Source organism: Anomaloglossus baeobatrachus, chromosome 5 (genome assembly GCF_048569485.1).
Source record: "Anomaloglossus baeobatrachus isolate aAnoBae1 chromosome 5, aAnoBae1.hap1, whole genome shotgun sequence".
Lineage (NCBI taxonomy): Eukaryota > Metazoa > Chordata > Amphibia > Anura > Aromobatidae > Anomaloglossus > Anomaloglossus baeobatrachus.
The window spans coordinates 317,574,366-317,598,027 of NC_134357.1; the positions used below are offsets into that span (position 1 = coordinate 317,574,366).

General features: G+C 50.5%; 1 protein-coding gene across 3 annotated transcripts in view; it reads right to left on the reverse strand.

Moving 5' to 3' along the window:
- CSNK1D (casein kinase 1 delta) overlaps window positions 1-17,154 on the reverse strand; it is a 113,597-nt gene extending 96,443 nt beyond the window's left edge. For all 3 annotated transcript variants that reach the window (XM_075349743.1, XM_075349740.1, XM_075349741.1), the window contains exons 1-3: window positions 16,814-17,154; window positions 12,473-12,583; window positions 8,945-9,093 (exon numbers count right to left, since the gene is read on the reverse strand). In XM_075349743.1, coding sequence (XP_075205858.1) covers window positions 8,945-9,093; window positions 12,473-12,583; window positions 16,814-16,889 — 336 coding nt within the window. In that variant the 5' untranslated portion in view covers window positions 16,890-17,154. The remainder of the gene's footprint in view (window positions 1-8,944; window positions 9,094-12,472; window positions 12,584-16,813) is intronic.
- Window positions 17,155-23,662: the final 6,508 nt, after the last annotated feature.

Below are 23,662 nucleotides of genomic sequence, written 5' to 3' on the forward strand. Positions count from 1 at the left end.
TCATGGTTCTTGTAGTTCCCGGGTACATCGCGACGTCCTCACGGCAAACTACAAGACCCAGGAGGCCTGCGATAGAACGGAAGGTAAGGTGAGCATATAATATAACATAATATGTTTACCTTTCATTTCATCGCCGGCCTCCTGGGTGCTGTAGTGCGCCGCTGCGCTCCAGTCCACGCTGTGTATCTGCATCCATAGCGACGAGGGAGGAACTTCCTGTCACCACTAATGAAAGGCAGAGCACTGGCCAATCAGAGGAAAGCGGCTCTGCCTTTGACGTCAACACTCTGGCCGGGAACTTCCTGCCTCGTCGTTATGTTAACGCGTTACACAGCCCGGCCCCGTACCAGAGAACAGCAAGTCCCAGCAGACCGGCGATGGAACGGAAGGTAAGGTGATCATATAATATGTGCGTGTGCATGTGTGTTTGTGTGAGTTTGTGCATGTGTGGAATGATAGACTAGGGGACCAGGATGGGACATTTTAGAAGTTGTGGAACGGCTCGTCAGCATTGCAATGATTTCCTATGGGAAATCTTAATCTGCTGAACGAGTACCTTGATTAACAAGCACAGTCCCAGAACGGATTGTTCTCGTTAAGCAAGGTTCCACTGTACAGTATTATGCTCACCTTACCTTCCGTTCCACCGCTGGCCTCATGGTTCTTGTAGTTCCCGGGTACATCGCGACGTGTTCGTGGCGAACTACAAGTACCATGAGGCCGGCGGTGGAACGGAAGGTAAGGTGAGCATATAATATGTGTACCTTCCGTTTCATCGCCGGTCTCCTGGGTCCAGTAGTGCGCTGCTCCACTCCAGGCATCTGCATCCATAGCGACGAAGCAGGAATTTCCTGGTTCCTGTCACCGCTACTCAAAGGCAGCCCGCTGGCCAATCAGATTCAAGCGGCTCTGCCTTTGATGTCAGCGTTCTGGCAGGAAGTTCCTCCCTCGTTGTTATGGTAACCCGATACACGGCCCGCACCGGAGAACAGCAAGTCCCAGGAGACCGGCGATGGAATGGAACGTAAGGTGAGCATATAATATGTGCGTTTGCGTGCATGCGTGTTTGTATGTGTGTGGAATGACAATAGGGGAGCAGGATGGGACATTTAGCTAGTTGTGGAACGAATTGTCAGCATTGCAATGATTTCCTATGGGAAATTTTGCTCTGCTGAACGAGTAACTTGGTTAACAAGCACACTCCCAGAACGGATTGTTCTCGTTAAGCAAGGTTCCACTGTACCTCCAGGGTGTCCAACCCCATGCTCCATGCAGGAGTCACGATACCATCTCAGATAGATGTCTGTCCAGCCTTTGAACACTTCCATTGAAGGAGAAATCACCACCTTCTCATGGCAGCCTTTTCAACTCACTGAGTTGATACACAATATTTCTGGGGAGGTGCTCAAGTAGGGTCCAAAACCGTCTCAAGTAGATGTAGAAACTTGGCACTCAAGATAAATGTGAATAGTGGTCTTTTATTGCAATGCCACACAGACAGTGGTGGACACCACGTCATACCAGACTACGCCATTTGCTACCACTTCTGAGGACCCCCTGCTCGCACACGAATGAAGGTCTTTGACCAAAACGTCTGTGCTTGCGCTGGTCCAGCAAGTTCTTCTCAATAAAAAAAAAAACACTATTCACATTTATCTTGAGTGCAAAGTTTCTACATCTTTTCAACTCATTGATCACGCTCACTGTCAAAAAAGAGAATTTTGTTACTTACCATAAATTCTTTTTCTTATAGTTCCATATTGGGAGACCCAGACCATGGGTGTTTAGCTTCTGCCTCCGGAGGACACACAAAGTACTACACTTAAAAGTGTAGCTCCTCCCTCTGAGCTTATACACCCCCTGGTAGCCAGTCCTAGCCAGTTTAGTGCAAAAGCTGAAGGAGAATAGCCACCCACAAGTAGAACCGAGTAAGAACCGGAACAACCGGAGACTCTGTCCACGACAACAGCCGGTGATAACACACGGAACAAGAAAATTGCCAACAGGCAACAGGGAGGGTGCTGGGTCTCCCAATACGGAACTATAAGAAAAAGAATTTACGGTAAGTAACAAAATTCTCTTTTTCTTTATCGTTCCTTTGGGAGACCCAGACCATGGGACGTTCCAAAGCTGTCCCTGGGTGGGAATAAACAGAAATACTGAGAAGTAGGCGGAGCCTAACTTCACAAGTGGGCGACAGCCGCCTGAAGGATGAGTCTGCCCAAGCTCGCATCTGCCGAAGCATGAGCATGCACTTGGTAGTGCTTCGAAAAGGTATGCAGGCTAGTCCAAGTGGCAGCATGACAGACTTGTTGAGCCGTAGCCTAGTGCCTAAAAGCCCAAGTGGCACCGACAGCTCTGGTCGAGTGTGCTTTGATCCCCGTCGGGGGAGGCACCTGAGTACTCTGGTAGGCGTCCGAAATGGTCGATCTAATCCAACGGGCCAAGGTCGGCTTAGAAGCAGAGAAACCCTTGCGCCGCCCTGTGGTTAGCACAAAAAGAGAGGTGCACCGCCTAAGCGCAGCGGTGCGAGACACATAAATCCGGAGAGCACGCACCAGATCTAGAGTATGCAGCGCTTTCTCAAAGCGATGAACAGGGGCCGGACAGAAGGAAGGCAAGGAAATATCCTGGTTAAGGTGGAAGGGAGAGATCACCTTAGGAAGAAAGTCCGGGGTCGGACGGAGAACTACCTTGTCTTGGTGAAAAACCAAAAAAGGTGACTCTGAGGAGAGCGCAGCCAAATCAGAGACTCTCCTGAGAGAAGTTATGGCAACTAGAAAGGCCACCTTTTGAGAAAGACGATACAAAGAAACCTCCCTAAGGGGCTCGAAAGGGGGTTTTTGCAATACCGTGAGGACCAAGTTAAGGTCCCAGGGATCCAAGGGCCGCCGATAAGGCGGAATGATGTGAGACGCACCTTGCATGAAGGTGCGGACCTGAGCCAGCCGGGCGAGACGCCGCTGGAACAGCACTGATAGAGCTGAGACTTGTCCCTTGAGAGAGTTGAGGGACAGTCCTAGCTGCAGACCGGACTGTAAAAAAGACAGAAGGGTCGGCAACGAGAATGGCCAAGGAGAATGGCCGGAAGAGCGACACCAGGACAGGAAAATTTTCCAAGTCCTGTGATAGATCTTGACGGAGGAAGACTTACGGGCCCGAGTCATAGTGGAGATGACTTCAGGAGGAATACCAGAAGCCGTCAAAATCCAGGACTCAAGAGCCACGCCGTCAATTTGAGTGCCGCAGAATTCGGGCGGAAAAACGGAACTTGCGAGAGCAGGTCTGGACGGTCCGGAAGATGCCACGGCATCTCCACGGACAGTTGGAGCAGGTCCGGATACCAAGCTCGCCTGGGCCAGTCCGGTGCAATGAGGATGACTCGACGGCCCTCCATTCTGATCTTGCGCAGGACTCTGGGTAAGAGAGCTAGAGGGGGAAACACGTAGGACAGACGAAACTGGGACCAGTCTTGAACCAGAGCGTCTGCGGCGAAGGCCTGAGGATCGTGGGAGCGAGCCACGTAAATCGGAACCTTGTTGTTGTGACGGGATGCCATTAGGTCCACGTCCGGAGTGCCCCACTTGCGGCAGATTGACTGAAACACTGCCGGGTGCAGGGACCACTCGCCACCGTCCACAAATTGACGGCTGAGATAATCTGCCTCCCAGTTTTCTACGCCAGGGATGTGGACTGCGGATATGGTGGACTTGGAGTCCTCCGCCCATTGAAGAATGCGTTGGACCTCCAACATTGCCAGGCGGCTGCGTGTCCCGCCTTGGTGATTGATGTAGGCAACCGCTGTCGCGTTGTCTGACTGGACTCGAATGTGCCTGCCCGCCAACAGGTGGTGAAAGGCTAGGAGAGCTAGAAGCACAGCTCTGGTTTCCAGCACATTGATTGAAAGGGCTGACTCGGACGGAGTCCAAGTGCCCTGTGCTCTGTGGTGGAGATGTACCGCTCCCCAGCCGGATAGGCTGGCATCCGTGGTGAGAATCACCCAGGACGGAGTCAGGAAGGAGCGCCCTTGGGACAGGGAGAGGGGTCGAAGCCACCACTGAAGAGAGCTCCTGGTCCGTAGTGACAGAGCCACTAACCTCTGTAAGGAGGAAGGGCGCTTGTCCCAACAGCGGAGAATGTCCAGCTGCAGAGGACGCAGATGGAACTGGGCAAAGGGAACCGCCTCCGTGGAGGCCACCATTTGACCCAGCACCTGCATCAGGCGCCTGAGGGAAGAACGGCGGGGCCTCAGGAGAGAGCGCACCGCTAGCCGGAGAGACTGCTGTTTGATTAAGGGCAACTTCACAAGTGCCCGTAAAGTCTCGAACTGCATCCCTAGGTACGTGAGACTCTGGGTCGGAGTCAGGGTGGACTTGGGAAGATTGACAAGCCACCCGAATTGGGCTAGAGTGGCGAGAGTGAGCGAAACACTCCGCTGACAGTCTGCGCTGGATGTACCCTTGACCAGGTGGTCGTCCAGAGAAGGAAGCACTGCTAACCCCTGGAGGTGCAGGACCGCAATCACTGCCGCCATGACCTTGGTGAATACCCGAGGGGCCATGGCTAACCCGAAGGGGAGAGCCACGAATTGGAAATGATCCTCTCCTATCGCAAAACGTAACCAACGCTGATGTGACACTGCGATTGGCACATGTAGATAGGCATCTCTGATGTCGATGACGCCAGGAACTCCACTTGGGTCATAGAGGCAATGACTGATCGCAGAGACTCCATGCGAAAATGCCGCACCCGGACATGCTTGTTGAGAAGCTTGAGATCCAGGATGGGCCGGAAGGTACCGTCCTTTTTTGGAACTAGGAAGAGATTTGAGTAAAAACCTCTGAACCGTTTCTGAGCGGGAACTGGGACAATCACTCCGTTTGCCTGCAAGGACGCCACGGCCTGCGAGAAGGCGGCGGCCTTGGAGCAGGGGGGAGTTCAGAGAAAAAATCTGTTTGGAGGGCTATAAGAGCATTCTATCCTGTAGCCGTGAGATATGATGTCTCTCACCCACTGATCGGAGACTTGCTTTAACCAAGCGTCGCCAAAGTGGGAGAGCCTGCCACCGACTAATGACGTGGCTGGAGCGGGCAGAGAGTCATGAGGAAGCCGCCTTAGTGGCAGAACCTCCTGCGGTCTTCTGCGGACGCGCTTTTGGGCGCCAGTTGGATTTCTGATCCTTGGCTGAGTTAGCGGACGAGGCGGAAGGCTTAGAGGATGACCAATTGGAGGAACGAAAGGAACGAAACCTCGATTGATTCCTACCCTGGGCGGGTTTCCTGGTCTTGGTTTGTGGCATGGAAGTACTCTTCCCGCCAGTAGCTTCTTTAATGATTTCATCCAGCTGTTCACCAAACAGCCGTGAACCAGCAAAAGGGAGCCCAGCAAGAAACTTCTTGGAAGAAGCATCTGCCTTCCACTCTCGAAGCCACAAAATCCTGCGGATAACAAGAGAATTAGCTGAAGCCACCGCAGTGCGGTGAGCAGCCTCTAGCATGGCAGACATGGCATAAGATGAAAAAGCTGAAGCCTGAGCAGTTAAGGTAACCATCTCAGGCATAGATTCCTTGGTGAGGGAATGCATCTCCTCTAGAGAAGCAGAGATGGCTTTGAGAGCCCACACTGCTGCAAAAGTCGGGGAAAACGCGGCCCCCGCAGCTTCATACACAGATTTGGCCAGAAGGTCAATCTGACGGTCAGTGGAATCCTTAAGTGAGGTGCCGTCAGCCACCGACACAACGGTCCGGGCCGAGAGCCTAGACACCGGAGGGTCTACCTTTGGGGAGTGAGACCACTCCTTGACCACCTCAGGTGGAAATGGAAACCGGTCATCAGAACCACGCTTTGGAAAGCGTTTGTCAGGGCAGGCCCTGGGTTTGGTCACAGCGGTCTGAAAACTGGAGTGGTTAAAGAACACACTCTTCACTCTCTTAGGCGAGGTAAACTGATGCTTTTCTGCCAAAGAGAGTTGCTCCTCTGATACTGGCGGATTGAGATCCAGCACAGAATTAATAGAAGCAATCAAATCACTAAGATCTGAGTCACCCTCAGAGAAATCGATGGGATACATAGCCTCCGAGCCCCCAGTGAGGGCATCCTCCTCATCTTGAGAGTCAGCTCTTGAGACAGAGCCGTGGGATGGGGAGGGGGAGGAAACCCTGCGCCTTCTCTTAGAAGGACGGGGTCTGGGATCAGATGATGAATCCTCCGTGAGCTCCGATGGACGGAGGTCAGAGGATAGGAGTCCTCTGTCAAGAGTATTAGAGGCACCCTGTGAGGGAGGCTGATGCATATTCAAAGTCCTGGACAAAAGTCCCATGGACTCAGCAAATGACTGGGATATGGACCTAGAAAAGGACTCTACCCAGGCCGGGGGTTCAGTCACAGGTGCAGCAGCAGCCTGAGAGACCACTGGGGGTGAGACTCCAGGCTGTGGCACCGCCAAGTTAGAGCAACCATCACAGTGTGGATAAATGCTCGGCTCAGGCAGCAGGAGCTTACATGCAGTGCATGCAGAATAAAGCTTTGGAGCCTTGCTCCTTGTGTGAGACATGCTGCTGGAGTGGGGGCTTTGCAGAGAATGAACCCCAGGGAGAATATACAGAGGTCCACAACCGGAGACCGGCTGTGGCTTACCAGACCGCTGAGCGCGGTGTTGTGTGCCCTCCAGATCCCGAAGCCCGGTCCCCCAGTCGCAGCACCTCAGCAGAGATGCAGAATGCAGGATGTCCCAGAGCAGAGTGAACTCTGCCTGAGAAATGGCCGCCGGAGCGAAGAGAGGGGGCGTTCCTATAAAAAGAGCGGGAACTGGAGGGCTATAGAGACCTGCAGGGAAGGAGGGACGCCCCAGCAGTGGGGAGTGTCCCTCCCCTGTGTAGAACGGCCGCCGGGAGGAGCCGAACCTGTCCCTCTGCATGAGTGACATGCGAGGGCAGGAAAATGAAACTAGGCCCCCGGCGAAGCCGGGCCTAAATTTAAGCGGCGAGGCCGACAAGCAGGCACCATCGGCGCGGTTCTCAGGCAAAAGCTAGAGAACCCGCCGGAAAAGTTAAAACAATCACATACAGCATACTCTCCCCTTACAATAAAGAACCGGGACCCCCAACATAAACGTCTCAGGTACTTAGCTGCTGAGACGCAGGGCCATGTCCCTGGGGATGAGTGCTCCGGTCCAACAGAATCCTCAAGGGGCTGTTGATGGAGACCGGACTCCTGCCAGGCATGGAGACCGTGCTGGCTCCCACTTCAAGCCAGAGCCCAGAAGGGATGGTGAAGGAGCGCGGCATGTAAGGCTGCAGCCTTGTAAATCAACCTTAACAACACCGCCGACACAGTGGGGTGAGAAGGGACATGCCGGGAGTCCAGACATGGACCCGCTTTTCTTCAAACTCTTTCCAAAAGTCAAACAAATCAGATGAGAATGCATGTGTGGATGTATGCCTCCTGACACAAAGCGATAAACTGGCTAGGACTGGCTACCAGGGGGTGTATAAGCTCAGAGGGAGGAGCTACACTTTTAAGTGTAGTACTTTGTGTGTCCTCCGGAGGCAGAAGCTAAACACCCATGGTCTGGGTCTCCCAAAGGAACGATAAAGAAAGGTTTTTTCTACTATCTAATCTGTATCTTCTCCATTTCAGTGTCCTTCCAATGTTTCTTGTGTTTCCATGTGCAAATGAGAATAAGGATGATCCACCTACACTGTGACATCCCTTCAGATATTTGATCACACAGAACTGCAGGGTATCACAAGAAGTCAGAACCAGTAGGCCTTAACGAGAACCTGTCAGGTGCAATATACACCCAGATCCACGAGCAGTTCTTGGTGCATATTGCTAATCCCTGCCTAACTGTCCCTGTATACACTAGCATAGATAAAGAGATCTTTAGAAAAAGTGTTTCTAAAGATGAGGCCAGAGGCTAGTCGCCAGAGCATTACTTCCCTTGGCTGGTCGGTGCACATAGCATGGTAGCACACCCCTGTGGGCCTACTAACATGCTAATGAACGCGCAGTGATGCCGCACATACCTCACTCTTGAAGGTGGCCAGCGGAGGATGGATGCTCACTGCGTATGATCCGGAGTTCCTGGGACTTTCAATCGTGCGCACTAAACTGATACCAGATGTAAGCTTCCTGGGTTCAGTGAGGTATAGTGCGCATGACCGGAAGTGCTGACATGCTAAGTGGGCCGACTAGCCAAGGGAAGTAACGCCTTTGTGACTAGTTGCTGGCCTCATTAGCATTTAATAAACGATCTTTAGAAATACTTTTTCTAAAGATTTGTTTATTACAGGGACTGTTAGTCAGAAATCACTAATATGCTCCCAGAACTGCTCGTGGTTCTGGGTGCATAATTTATATTGCACCTGACAGGTTCCCTTAATGACTTGCTTGGTATATACCCTGTGGGTGACAATGTGTCCCCATTCCCTACACTGCGCCACTTCTGCTACAATGCAGTGTAATCTTTGTCTGGTAAAGTTGGTATGTAGCTCTAGCCTTAAAAGATGGCTCCTGTAAAGAAGAAAATGCAGCATGGAGGTAACAGGTCAGAAATACTCTCTGGCTGAGCACTCCTCCCATCATCCGAAGGCTTTTTCAATTTAAGCTGGATCCTGACAATAAAATTGTATGCTTTTAGCTTAGACAGAGGCATATTAGGTTACGGTCCTAACAAAGATACACCTTGTCGCTGGCTTTTAGGCTCTCAAGAATTGGTCAATTTTTTTTTTTTTAAAACAGTTTTAATAGCAGTATTGCAGTTCCAAATTCCTCCATTCAATGTCTGCATGTTCTAGCATCTCAGAGTGCAGCTCATTTTTTTGATTATACTGGATTCTAGTCTTGCACCTGTTCACACTTGTCAGATTTTTGGCAGTGATGGTCAGTTCTTTAACATTTATAGTACACTACAGAAATGACTGCTTGGCACCTCGTGACTTACCATCTGGTCAGCAAGTAGCAGCACGGTTTTCAAGCTAAATTTTCTGGAGCAAAAATTGAAGAGATCTTCAAGGCTTGGTCCCAACAACTCCATGACCATGACATTGTAGTCACCTTCAGCACCACACCACTTTATAGTTGGGATTCCCACTGGATAGCAAACAAGATGATTAAAGGGGTTGCCTCGAAAATGATTCAAAAGAAGCATGTTCACATTATACATCATTTAAAAAGAGCGTGCGCTTTTGAAGACATTACATTTTCATCTGTGATAGTGCCCGGTGCTAGTTCTCGTGTCTGATGTGTAGGTATACCGTCAGTGGTGGATGCACATGCTCAGTAGCTTCGCTGCTTATGCTGGGTAGTGATTTAACAGTAACAGTCAATACTATATGGTAATGATAGTAATGAGTAGATGTAAGAAACAGGGACGAACGAGAGCAGAAAACTGTAGATAGAACTTGGTGACATCACCGAGTCATGGACTACTTCCTCAGCAGGTTGGAGGAAGACCGGAGAGGAGGCGATAGCAGCAGACTGCCATACACTCCTGGTCACATGGGACAAGATGCTACCAGAGAACAGGAAGAAACCAACATTTCAGAGAAGGAAGCAAAATAAGAAAATAGAAAAAAAGGGAGAATTACACTGGAGAGTAATGTGTTTGCATTAATTTGGTAAAGAGGTTTTCCCCACTACTAATTAAACTCCCTAATTATCAGTTTTCCAATATACTTCTATTACCTGCCCTGCTTCTGTAAACTGTTGTGATGCAGCTAATACTACTTTTCTGGGGACCGGAATCTGACGAAATGAGGAGCGCACGCGATAGGTGGGGCTATGTACCGCCCCCGTGGAAGCAGCCGAGCTGCTCGGATCCGGGTTCGCTGTGGCTCGAGGGTCTCCAGACCCGGGGGTCTTGCGGCCACTCGAATGAAAAAGGGGGGGTATTTACAGGGGAGTTATAGTATGTGACACCACCCGTGGTGTGTGGTTATTAGGAGTACCACCACTGCTGGTGGGAGTACCTGGGGATGATGGAACGTGGCAGCAAGGTGTTAGAAGGGGATGCCCTGGGACTCTGTGAAGGAGGTAGTGCCGTGGGGATGAAGGGGTCACTCTTGTACTCACTCAGTTCATTAGCAGACACAGACAACCGGGTAAACCAAGTCTCTGGGTACCGCTGAGGGGAGCTCGTCCGGGTCCCGTCCCCAAGTGGTGCTGCCTGGTGATCCGTGACCTGTCTCCTGGAATTTAGTGTAGACTTCAATTCTTTATGCCGGTAGCTTGGAACTAGCTGGGCCACGCTCCCTACTATAGCTAAGTAAGGGAGCTTGCTCTCAGGGCTCACGCTTGGGATTTTCTGGACCGTTTTAGTTGGAAAGTTGCACTAATGTCCCTATTCTGGAGCAGGTGGGAACGGATCGTGAAGGCTCCGTTCTCCTCAGGTGAATTGTCAGGTTGCCTGAAGCTACTCCCCGACCTAGGGTCTGTGTACCCAGTCGTGACTTCGGTCCCGGACCGGTGACAGGGCCAGGCTGCCGGCCGTCGACCTCGACGGGTCCGAGCACCTCGCCATAATCCCCTGAGACCGGGGGTCCGACTTCTCTAGGCCCAGACCACCATCTGCAACTTGGGCAGTAATTCGGGAGTCCCACTCCCGACTTCCTCTGCGCTCCTCTCAGATCGAGAGCTACTTCACCTCCTTCTCCACTCACAGACAGACTCTACCCTCTACACTTCCTCACCTCCCCTGCCTGACCCCCCAGGTGGGCGACTATTCCTCTCAAGCCGTCCACTGGTGTGTTAGGTGGGTGTGGTGCAGGGTGTCTCTAGGATTTTGATTTGCTGTTGGAGGCAACACCACTTAAGTAGGGACCCAGAACCAAGAGGGAGGTGGAATTCTGCACAGAAGGGCAGCTTGTGCAGTACCCTGTGACGACCTGATAGTCCAGGGGCGCCACAGCTACCTCTCAGTGAGAGGCAGCAGCCTGAGCATGCATGCTCAGATCAAACGTCACTCTCCTCTTCTGCCTGGACCCTGAAGATGCTTTGGAGCGCTAGCAATTCAGATCTTTGGCATCCTGGACTCAGTGGGTCCTGACCTGCGAGGCCGCGAGTCTCCTACACAGGAGATCACAGCTGCTCGTGCTCACGACCAGGGTTCGGTGTGCTGCAGTTGCTCGCTTGTGTTCTCCCTATGGAGGACACTTGCAATTCCGCAGCAAACAACTGACATGCTGCAGTCTGGAAAGCCACACCGCAGGTCAGTGTTTGCTGCGGGAAAACAAGGAAAGTGGGCACAAGATTTCTATAAATCCCATCCACTATGCTTCTACTGGACATCGCAGCATTTTGGATGCAGCTGAAGCATGCTGCATCCAAAATGTGGTGAACACTGATCGTGGGCATGTACCATGCATGACCACGTTCAGATCAGGCACCCTCTCCTCTTCTGCCGCGATCCTGCTGAGGCTCCTTTCACACTTCCATCTTTTTCCATTGGTCACAATCCGTTTTGTGACTGATGCGACGGATCCTGTTTAAAAACGGATCCATTGTACTATATTTTGTTTTTACCTGGTAAAGGTTATTTTCCATTGAAATATATGAACCTCGGGGAGAGGGAGAGAATTTTTGTTAGCAGGGAAGATTTCACACATCTGAGCATGCTCGGTTGCTAAAGGACGGATCGGTCACCGGAACATGTCATTTGACGGATTCCGACACCCATAGGCTTCCATTATAACACACAACGGACGACGACGGATCTGTTGCTGTCCGTTTTTTTCAACGCACACAAAATAAAAAAGTTATACTATGCGTTGCTTCCGACTGATAAGTCATTCCACGACTGATTCATATGCAGTGTAAGCCCATCAGTCGCAATCCGTCGTTAATACAAGTCTATGGGGAAAAACTGAATCCTGCTAATCATTTTGCAGGATTCAGTTTTTTCTCAAAGCGATGGATTGTGACTGAGGGAAAAAGACGGAAGTGTGAAAGCAGCCTTAAGCTTGGAATTACAGTCCTTTCAGGTGACAAGCCACGCGATATCGCGATATGCTTTCTAACGATCAGCAGCACATCGCAGTGCTCGTCAGCCAAAGGGATGGCAATACAATGCTACAGTAGTATCCAGGCAGAGGAGGAGAGTGAAGTCTACCCTGAGCACCGATGCTCAGACTGCCATCACTCATAGCGAGGAAGCCATAGGACCACCAATAATGTTCCATGATCATTTCATCCGATTCCGGTCCCCAGATCGGACGTAGCCTTGCTGCATCACAACAGAGGAATATAGCACACACAGACATAGGCGAAGATTAGAAAACTGATTATTAGGAAGAGTTAGGACATATGACAGGATGATTAAAGAGGTTTTACAATATTGATTTTAAGTAAAAATGTGCAGAATGGAGCCAGAGGTCATCTATGCAGCAAGTGTGTCTACCCTAGGTGAGGAACCCCTATGGTGTCTTGTGGCTGCCGCATCCTTGTGTTATATCCCTCCATATCTCCCGCTCACCTCCGCCTTGCATCATCTTATAGATCTTGCTCTCAATATGGAGCTGGGGATGCTTTGTTTTTACACATTCCAATTTGATGGCAACTTCCTCGGCTGCGGCAATGTCAGTGCCTGAAACAGAAAGGATATCATTAGCCAACAAGCAGGATGCGATTCTCCAGGTTGTGACGACACTAGATAAGCCCGAGAGTCCATGTGTCGTTTCTAGGGCACACAGCCGCAGATACAAACGCCGCCTTGTATCCCAAGCATGAATCATTACCACTTCCCTAATTTCAGGAGCCTGAATCAACTGGTTATGAACTGACTGCAGAAGGGTGTAGCTAATGGTGGCTTTGAGCAGTGGAAAAAAGGCCAAGAACTGCAGTGTATATACGGCAGGCACCAAACCGTCCAACTACTCAGAAAACGAGTACAAGGGCCGAGATAAAGCCGCCTCCTTAATTGGAACTGGAAATCTTCTCAAAGCGATATACGGACTGTACTGATCCAGCAGACATTACACATGTACGCTGTATACCTACCTGACTTATGGTGCCAATGTCCACGTTATTCCCTAAAAATGGTGCAACACATCCCACTGATGCAGGCCTCCTCCTAGAGATTTCCCCAGTACATCCAACACAGAGGCCATTAATGGGACTTTATATAAAGTAGGCAATTGTGCTAAACTAGCCCTTAAAGGGAACCTGTCAGTAGAAATGTTGCCCTAAACCTAAACGTTTCCCCTTCTGCAGCTCCTGGGCTGCATTCTAGTAAGGTTCCTCTAGTTATTCTGCCCCCTTTTAGATCAAAATAAATAGTTTATAAAGTGGTACCTTTCAGTTTGAAAATCTTGTTAAATGGTACATGGGGGCGGGCTGTCTGTTGTCCGTTACTGTCCCTCCTGCCGCTTCAGGCCGTCCCCCCAACGCTCATTTACATACCTCAGGACGCCGCCCAGTGCGCCGTGCCACTGTAGCGGGACTATGCACAGTGTGACCGCTGGTGACGTGTTGCGCAGGCACGAGATTATGGGCAATGCTGTGATTGTCATCAGCAAGCTCCCGCCCATAATCTCGTGCCTGCGCTTTCCCCTCTGCCTCCACCATTCTGCGCATGCTCTGGCCAGATGACCCGACGTCACCTCTTTCCCATCTAGCCCTGGAGCAGGAAATAGATGGGAGGAGCGGAGCAGGAGACCAACGATCATCTGGTCATCTGGCCAGGGCATGCGCAGAATGGTGGAGGCAGAGGGGAAAGCGCGGGCACGAGATTATGGGCGGGAGCTTGCTGATGACAATCAGAGCACTGCCCATAATCTCGTGCCTGCGCAACACGTCACCAGCGGTCACACTGTGCATAGTCCCGCTACAGTGGCACAGCGCATGCGCAAGACATGGGACGCACTGAGAGGCGTCCTGAGGTATGTAAATGAGCGTTGGGGGGACGGCCTAAAGCGGCAGGAGGGACAGTAACGGACAACAGACAGCCCGCCCCCATGTACCATTAACAAGATTTTCAAACTGAAAAGGAACCACTTTATAAAACTATTTATTTTGATCTAAAAGGGGGCAGAATAACTATAGGAACCTTACTAGAATGCAGCCCAGAAGATGCAGAAGGGGAAACTTTTAGGTTTAGGGCAAAATTTCTGCTGACAGGTTCCCTTTAAATCCTCGGATGCTGCTCCCAGCAGTACTTAAGTAATGACATCCATTCATTAGTCACCTGACTGCTGCAACCAATCACTAGTCTCAGCAGTTCCATGCTATACATGTACAATACACCAAGGTCAGTGATTGGTTGTAGCAATCTGAGGACTTCTGGAACATCATTGCTCATAGTACTGGCAGGAACCACAAACAGTGGGAGTAGAGATGGGATGGATTCTCAGGACTCTGGTCCATCAGCCTGATCAGTAATCCGTGACCGCTGGATGGGAGGCCTGCAATCTCCTGACCGCTGGATGGGAGGCCTGCAATCTCCTGACCGCTGGATGGGAGGCCTGCAATCTCCTGACCGCTGGATGGGAGGCCTGCAATCTCCTGACCGCTGGATGGGAGGCCTGCAATCTCCTGACCGCTGGATGGGAGGCCTGCAATCTCCTGACCGCTGGATGGGAGGCCTGCAATCTCCTGACCGCTGGATGGGAGGCCTGCAATCTGCTGACTCTTCCTATGATTAACTAGCCCAAGTAATCAAAAGAAGAGCCAAGAATGCCAGATTTTCAGGCCTCCCATCCAGTGGTCACGCATTTCTGACCAGGCTGATGGACCAGAGTCATGTAAATCCATTCTCCCATCGTTTACCAGGAGTCTTCAAGGGGTTATTTGGGACTGTTTTATTTTAACTAATTGGAGTAAGAAATAACAGACAGGCAGTTCCTAATCACCCGCCCATCCCGATTGTCACCGGCTCAGTGTGGTCACGGACTACTAGAGATGGGGATTTTGTTGTTGACATCAGGTCCACAGAGCAGCTCTCCCAGGCTACTGTGTTTCCAGGGCGTCACTGTCAACAGTGAGTGGCAGCTGTCTCCATGCCCTGGCATGACTGACGGCTCAGCATTAGAGACGGCTGCCAGTTAGTGCCGGGGGTATGGTTACAGCTGCCGCTCACTATGTACAGAGCGGTGACAGAGGCCCCGCTTCTATGACAAAGCCCGAGGCTGCCAGGAGGAATAAAGTTCTTTTTCTCCAGGCAGCAGTGATCTCAATGCGGCAGGTTCAGAACACTATTAACCCATACCTGCAGAGTCATTTTTTTTATGTTGCCTTTAAAAGGATACATGTGGTGTCAAGAAAAAAAACAAAAAAAAGCCAACAAAAACCCCACAAATTGGGCTACAATCAGGTGATGTGTATAAGGGGCTGTCAGGGCAAAATTATTTTTTAACATATCAAGTCACAAAAAACAAATGACTTGACCCTGACTTACACTTACTGGGATCTAAGGCAGGTCACTCTGTGATTACACCGGGAGGGAGACGTCACAGTTGGGAGCTGTGATTGGCTGCACCAGTCAGGTGACTTCAGCGGGGTGTCACTGGTGACCTGTAGCATATCTTCACTGGCACCACCGATGACACGCTGCTGAAGTCACCTGACCATGGTCGGCCAATCACAGGTCCCAACAGTGACATCTCCCTCCCGGTGTAAACACAGAGCAGCCTGCACTGGACTCCGGTAAGTGCCGGTAGGTCAGCAACACTTTTCATTTGCTATTTTTTAACAAATCAGTAAAATTTTAAAATTTTGCCAGGACAACCTCTATAAATAACAAAAGTAGCAATTTCCTGGTATAGCCACTCCTACTCCAGACCAATGGTGGCCTGTCTACAAACGTGAACGCTGCAGCCAGTCACTGGCAAGCAGGCGGCACAAGACCGCCGAGCCCCGTGATTGGAGGCGCATTGATCATGGGTTTTAGACACAACTTCAGCCTTGTAAACGAAAACCAACGGGGATCTGAGAGGAGCCGCCATTTTTTAATCATCTGCAAACATTACACGAGGCCCACATTAGTAGCCCCTTTAGTATTTTGTGAGCAGGCCCTCGGTCAGCCAGGGGGATCTTTACCGTACATCAACGCCCCCAGCTTTCGCCTGCAGGAAGTGCGTGCCATCTCCGCACACAAAGCCAGGCTTGTGCAGAAGCCAAAATATGGCCACAACTTCCTGAAAGTGACATGTTTCATAATCAGGAGCCATCTATAGGAGGTAGGTGGGGGGCGGCCAAAATCCGGCCAACTTCAGGAGCCGTCCACAGCTCGACAGGTGCCAATCTAGCTTTCAGGCCTGCCAACAGGGGCTTTCATAGGTGAACACTGGGCATCGGTGACAGACACCCACCAAGATCCAAAAATACCTTATTTACACACTTCAGAGACCGCTCTGGGCACGAGGACCACCACCAGTCGCTGACCAGCCAGCACACAGGGTGAGGACCCCTATACCTCGGCCATTTCCTGGACCAGAGGAGTCAACTTCCAGATCATACAGGGTGTGTGCCACCCCAGGGCCAGATTGTGCCCCAATTTCCTCATACCTCCCCCATCCGACAGCCATCAGCCCTCCAAGGTGATGATCAGCGACCACAAAGCCCAACATAGCCCCCCACAGTATAGAGGATAGGGCCGGCAGCCCACAATGGAGGCCTGCCAGTGATGACAGGCCACAGATACATGTCAGACAGGGGGAGGGAGGAGACCCCTGAAATGGCCAACACACTGGGCCCCACACCACCCTCTCCACACAGTCCCCTCCCCCAACCCCGACAACAGCCCCCACTGTTCACAATAGAGCCCGACAACCCCCCCCCCCACTCCTCCCTTTTCTTCCGTCCTTGTCTTGTTTCTTACCCAAGTAAATGTCTCCAAATGAGCCGCTGCCAATTTTCCGTCCCAGCCGGTACCGATTCCCGACCCTCAGCTCCATGACACCGCTCAGACCCGCTCCAACTGCCCACGATCAGCCGCTGACCCCCAGAGCACTTTTCACCATCAGTTCCCGCTGTCCATCGACCACGGAGGGGCCCAGAATCAGGCTGTAGTGACGGGGCAGGGGCTCCACGGAGTGCTCCCGTTACTCACGACCTCCCCGTCCGCTCGGTGACGGTGGATTACAGCGGATTACACTGACCCCGGTCCGTTCCGGAAAAGAAGCCCAGCGAGAGGCTGTCACTGAGAGTCTGTGACGTCACTCCACCTAGCAACAAGCTGCGAGATGACAGTGGGCGGTGCGAGCAAGTCACATGACCATAAGCACCAAGTATCTATCGCGAAGGCTTCCGTCAAAATCAACTGCTGCCCTCAGGCGGTGTTCTGTGGGTACTGCAGAGCGTATTTATTGGCGGTGTGGTTTACAGTTCACAGAAATCCTCATAAGTAGCCGAATGGGGAAAAGTGTACCCTCAAGCTTTGTAGCCAGGGATTTTTTAATGGTGGTATTATTCAGTCACTATATGGTCTGGTCATGATGTGGTGGTATTTGATTGGGGTATTATTGGTATATTGGTCTTGGCTTACTAGGATTTACTCAGTAATAGGATGGTGTATATACTCCGACACTGTGTGCAGAATTATTAGGCACATGAGTGTTTTGATCACATGATACTTTTTATACATATTGTGCTACTCCAAGCTGTATAGGCTTGAGAGCCAACTACCAATTAAGTAAATCAGGTGATGTGCATCTCTGTAATGAGGAGGGGGGTGGTGTAATGACATCAACACCCTATATGAGGTGTGCTTAATTATTAGGCAACTTCCTTTCCTTTGGCAAAATGGGTCAGAAGAGAGATTTGATGGGGTCTGAAAAGTCCAAAATTGTGAGATGTCTTGCAGAGGGATGCAGCAGTCTTGAAATTGCCAAACATTTGAAGCATGATCACCGAACAATCAAGCGTTTCATGGCAAATAGCCAACAGGGTCACAAGAAGCGTGTTGGGCAAAAAAGGCACAAAATAACTGCCCATGAATTGAGGAAAAGCAAGCATGAAGCTGCCAAGATGCCATTTGCCACCAGTTTGGCCATATTTCAGAGCTGCAACGTTACTGGAGTATCAAAAGCACAAGGTGTGCCATACTCAGGGACATGGCCAATGTAAGGAAGGCTGAAAAATGACCACCTTTGAACAAGAAACATAAGATAAAATGCCAAGACTGAGCCAAGAAATATCTTAAGACTGATTTTTCAAAGGTTTTATGGACTGATGAATTGAGAGTGACTCTTGATGGGCCAGATGGATGGGCCAGAGGCTGATCAGTAAAGGACAGAGAGCTCCACTCCGACTCAGACGCCAGCAAGGTGGAGGTGGGGTACTGGTATGGGCTGGTATCATCAAAAATGAACTTGTGGGACCTTTTTGGGTTGAGGATGGAGTGAAGCTCAACTCCCAGACCTACTGCCAGTTTCTGGAAGACAACTTCTTTAAGCAGTGGTACAGAAAGAAGTCAGTATCGTTCAAGAAAAGCATGATTTTCATGCAGGACAATGCTCCATCACATGCATCCAACTACTCCACAGCGTGACTGGCCAGTAAAGGTCTAAAAGATGAAAAAATAATGGCATGGCCCCCTTATTCACCTGATCTGAACCCCATAGAGAACTTGTGGTCCCTCATAAAATGTGAGATCTACAGGGAGGGAAAACAGTACACCTCTCAGAACAGTGTCTGGGAGGCTGTGGTGGCTGCTGCACACAATGTTGATCGTAAACAGATAAAGCAACTGACAGAATCTATGGATGGTAGGCTGTTGAGTGTCATCATAAAGAAAGGTGGCTATATTGGTTACTATTTTTTTGGGTTTTGTTTTTGCATGTCAGAAATGTTTATTTCTAAATTTTGTGCAGTTATATTGGTTTACCTGGTGGAAATAAACACGTGAGATGGGAATTTATTTGGTTATTATTAAGTTGCCTAATAATTCTGCATAGTAATAGTTACCTGCACAAACAAATATCCTCCTAAGATAGCCAAATCTAAAAAAACACACTGCAACGTCCAAAAATATTAAGCTTTAATATTTATGAGTCTTTTGGGTTGATTGAGAACATAGTTGTTGATCAATAATAAAAAACATCCTCTAAAATACAACTTGCCTAATAATTCTGCACACAGTGTATATGGTGATGAGATGGCATACCTGCGAACTTTTGAAGAACAGAAAGAGGGATAAAGCATGTGGCGCGCTCATCACGCCGCTGCAAATTTTGGCCACGCCCCTAACTACACCCATTTAGCAGTGAGGGATGTTCCGCAGACACCCCGGCCTGTTCATTCAGGCATAGCTGTCAGAACTTTCTCATATTTATATAAGTGTCACTATATGACATTACTTTTTTGTGTATATACAGTCATATGAAAAAGTTTGGGCACCCCTATTAATGTTAACCTTTTTTCTTTATAACAATTTGGGTTTTTGCAGCAGCTATTTCAGTTTCATATATCTAATAACTGATGGACTCAGTAATATTTCTGGATTGAAATGAGGTTTATTGTACTAACAGAAAATGTGCAATCCACATTTATACAAAATTTGATCGGTGCAAAAGTATGGGCACCCTTATCAATTTCTTGATTTGAACACTCCTAACTACTTTTTACTGACTTACTAAAGCACTAAATTGGTTTTGTAACCTCATTGAGCTTTGAACTTCATAGGTAGGAGTATCCAATCATGAGAAAAGGTATTTAAGGTGGCCACTTGCAAGTTGTTCTCCTATTTGAATCTCCTATGAAGAGTGGCATCATGGGCTCCTCAAAAGAACTCTCAAATGATCTGAAAACAAAGATTATTCAACATAGTTGTTCAGGGGAAGGATACAAAAAATTGTCTTAGAGATTTAAACTGTCAGTTTCCACTGTGAGGAACATAGTAAGGAAATGGAAGAACACAGGTACAGTTCTTGTTGTTAAGCCCAGAAGTGGCAGGCCAAGAAAAATATTAGAAAGGCAGAGAAGAAGAATGGTGAGAACAGTCAAGGACAATCCACAGACCACCTCCAAAGACCTGCAGCATCATCTTGCTGCAGATGGTGTCACTGTGCATCAGTCAACAATACAGCGCACATTGAACAAGGAGTAGCTGTATGAGAAAGTGATGCGAAAGAAGCCGTTTCTGCAAGCACGCCACAAACAGAGTCGCCTGAGGTATGCAAAAGCACATTTGGACAAGCCAGTTACATTTTGGAAGAAGGTCCTGTGGACTGATGAAACAAAGATTGAGTTGTTTGGTCATACAAAAAGGCGTTATGCATGGAGGCAAAAAAACACGGCATTCCAAGAAAAGCACTTGCTACCCACAGTAAAATTTGGTGGAGGTTCCATCATGCTTTGGGGCTGTGTGGCCCATGCCGGCACCGGGAATCTTGTTAAAGTTGAGGGTCGCATGGATTCAACTTAGTATTGACAATAATGTGCAAGAATCAGTGATGAAGTTGAAGTTACGCAGGGGATGGATATTTCAGAAAGACAATGATCCAAAACACCGCTCCAAATCTTCTCAGGCATTCATGCAGAGGAACAATTACAATGTTCTGGAATGGCCATCCCAGTCCCCAGACCTGAATATCATTGAAAATCTGTGGGATGATTTGAAGCGTGCTGTCAATGCTCGGCGACCATCAAACCTAACTGAACTGGAATTGTTTTGTAAACAGGAATGGTCACATATACCTTCATCCAGGATCCAGGAACTCATTAAAAGCTACAGAAAGCGACTAGAGGCTGTGATTTTTGCAAAAGGAGGATCTACAAAATATTAATGTCACTTTTATGTTGAGGTGCCCATACTTTTGCACCGGTCAAATTTTGTTTAAATGCGGATTGCACATTTTCTGTTAGTACAATAAACCTCATTTCAATCCAGAAATATTACTCAGTCCATCAGTTATTAGATATATGAAACTGAAATAGCTGTTGCAAAAACCCAAATTGTTATAAAGAAAATAGGTTAACATTAATAGGGGTGCCCAAACTTTTTCATATGACTGTATATATATATATATATATATATATATATATGTGGCGCCCTGGACAAGCCAGGGGCCACAGAGAACAACACACAAACACACCCCCATCCCCAGCAGTTTCACAGCAGACATCCCCAGTGAAACCTGATTCCTTTCCTCGGGCTCAGACAGACACACCAGGTGGGCGGAGTCAGGAGATGGAGATGCCCACCGAGGAGTTTGGCTGGCCTGAGGCAGGAAGCAGGTCCAGACAAGTCTAGGAGAGGAAGAGAGAGGAGGTCTGCAGTGAGGCAGACGCAGACTGGGGCCTAGGTTGGAGCCTAGGGCCCCCGTGTAGAGAGTAAGGCAGACGGTAGTGGCCGTCTGCAGGGAGCCGGGCAGACAGTTGGTGGAACCGCAGGTAGCCGGGGCTGGGCGGTGGCCCACCGGTACTGAATCGGGGAGCCAGCTGGAAACCGGAGCGCAGGAGGAGCGTACAGAGGGTGCAAGAAAGGACTTACATTACCAACCTGGGGTCAGGGGAAAAACACCGCAGCCGCCTGTGGGACCCGTCCATCCAGCCGTTTGTTTCAGCAGAGACTCTGTGTGCATCATTGGGCTGAGTGAGTACCACCGTGCCGTGCGGCACAGCGCTGTCCCTGCGACCCTGCACCTCACCAGGCCCCGCAACCCGCCTGCCATCATCAATCCCTACAACATCCTAGCTGCTCCACACCATCGCTCCCGGGATCCCCGTCCAGGGCAGCGGTGGTGTCACAACCTCACCACAACCGTGGGTGGCATCACGGACAATCTCCCTTACCTAATCCCTTGTTACTGTGGAGCCTGGGATCACAGACCGGGTCACGCCACCGTGATACCCACAGAAGTGACCTCGTGGCCCGGATCTGAGTACCCCTTATCCACGGGCGACACATTTGGCGTCACGAACAGGATCCTACCGCTCTGCCGTTTGGTAGAGGTGCGCCTTGTTACCGCCGGAGGTGTCCGGCCGAAAATTTTGCAAAGCCGCCATCTTGGGCGCGAAAAATTTCCCGCTCGAGCATCTTCCCCGAACAGGAAAGGCGTGAAAGTGGAGCCCCGCCCCCTGAAGAAGGACGTGCCAAAAGGAGACTAAGGGGGACGGGATGGCGTCCGGCCGCATGTGAACCGCGGCTGTGGAAGCAGGGACGCCAGGACTCTGCCAGTGTTTGGTTCCTGGAACACCGCTGCACAAGATGTCCCGTCCGTCCGGCACCGCTGAAACCTCGGTGCCCGTGCCCGCGGCCAACGCCCCGACCGACCCGTTACCCCTGTCACTGGTAGCGGAGCTCGCAGCATCTGTGAGGGAGAGCCCAGGCCTTACCATCATCACTGCCCTGCCACCGGTCCCGGCTTCCATCCCAGCCGCACCGCCGATGACGACGGCCCTGGCAGTCCGCCCGGCCGCGACAGAGATGACGACGGCTCCGGCAGTCCGCCCGGCCGCAACGGCAGCGAAGCACCCATCCCGTTAACTATCTGGGCAGCCTGGTTCTGGAGTGGGGTCAAGGGGTGCTGCCCATTTCTTAGGGGCAGCATCAGGGCCAGGTTGTTTGGGTGGGTGACTGAAGGACACGTTCCATTGTTATTATTAAAAGTGTTTTAATGTTTGATGTGCCTCCCATTGTGGGAAGTTTACAAAGTAATGCTTGTGTTTAATGTTTTAATCTTTTACAGTTAAAAGAGAAAAATAAAACCGGTGATGGACGGGCAGCCCGCGGACGGTCTGCATTTAACTAAGGGGGAATGTGGCGCCCTGGACAAGCCAGGGGCCACAGAGAACAACACACACACACACCCCCACCCCCAGCAGTTTCACAGCAGACATCCCCAGTGAAACCTGATTCCTTTCCTCGGGCTCAGACAGACACACCGGGTGGGCGGAGTCAGGAGATGGAGACGCCCACCAAGGAGTTTGGCTGGCCTCAGGCAGGAAGCAGGTCCAGACAAGTCTAGGAGAGGAAGAGAGAGGTCGTCTGCAGTGAGGCAGACGCAGACTGGGGCCTAGGTTGGAGCCTAGGGCCCCCGTGTAGAGAGTGAGGCAGACGGTAGTGGCCGTCTGCAGGGAGCTGGGCAGACAGTTGGTGGAACCGCAGGTAGCTGGGGCTGGGCGGTGGCCCACCGGTACTGAATCGGGGAGCCAGCTGGAAACCGGAGCGCAGGAGGAGCGTACAGAGGGTGCAAGAAAGGACTTACATTACCAACCTGGGGTCAGGGGAAAAACACCGCAGCCGCCTGTGGGACCCGTCCATCCAGCCGTTTGTTTCAGCAGAGACTCTGTGTGCATCATTGGGCTGAGTGAGTACCACCGTGCCGTGCGGCACAGCGCTGCCCCTGCGACCCTGCACCTCACCAGGCCCCGCAAACCACCTGCCATCATCAATCCCTACCCCATCACCGGGCCCCGGGACAACAAAACCCCCTACCCACGGAGGGGAAACAACATCCTAGCTGCTCCACGCCATCGCTCCCGGGATTCCCGTCCAGAGCAGCGGTGGTGTCACAACCTCACCTCAACCGTGGGTGGCGTCACGGACAATCTCCCTTACCTAATCTCTTTCTTACTGTGGAGCCTGGGATCACAGACCGGGTCACGCCACCGTGATACCCACAGAAGTGACCTCGTGGCCCAGATCTGAGTACCCCTTATCCACGGGCGACACATATATATACTGTATATATATATATATATATATATATATATATATATATAT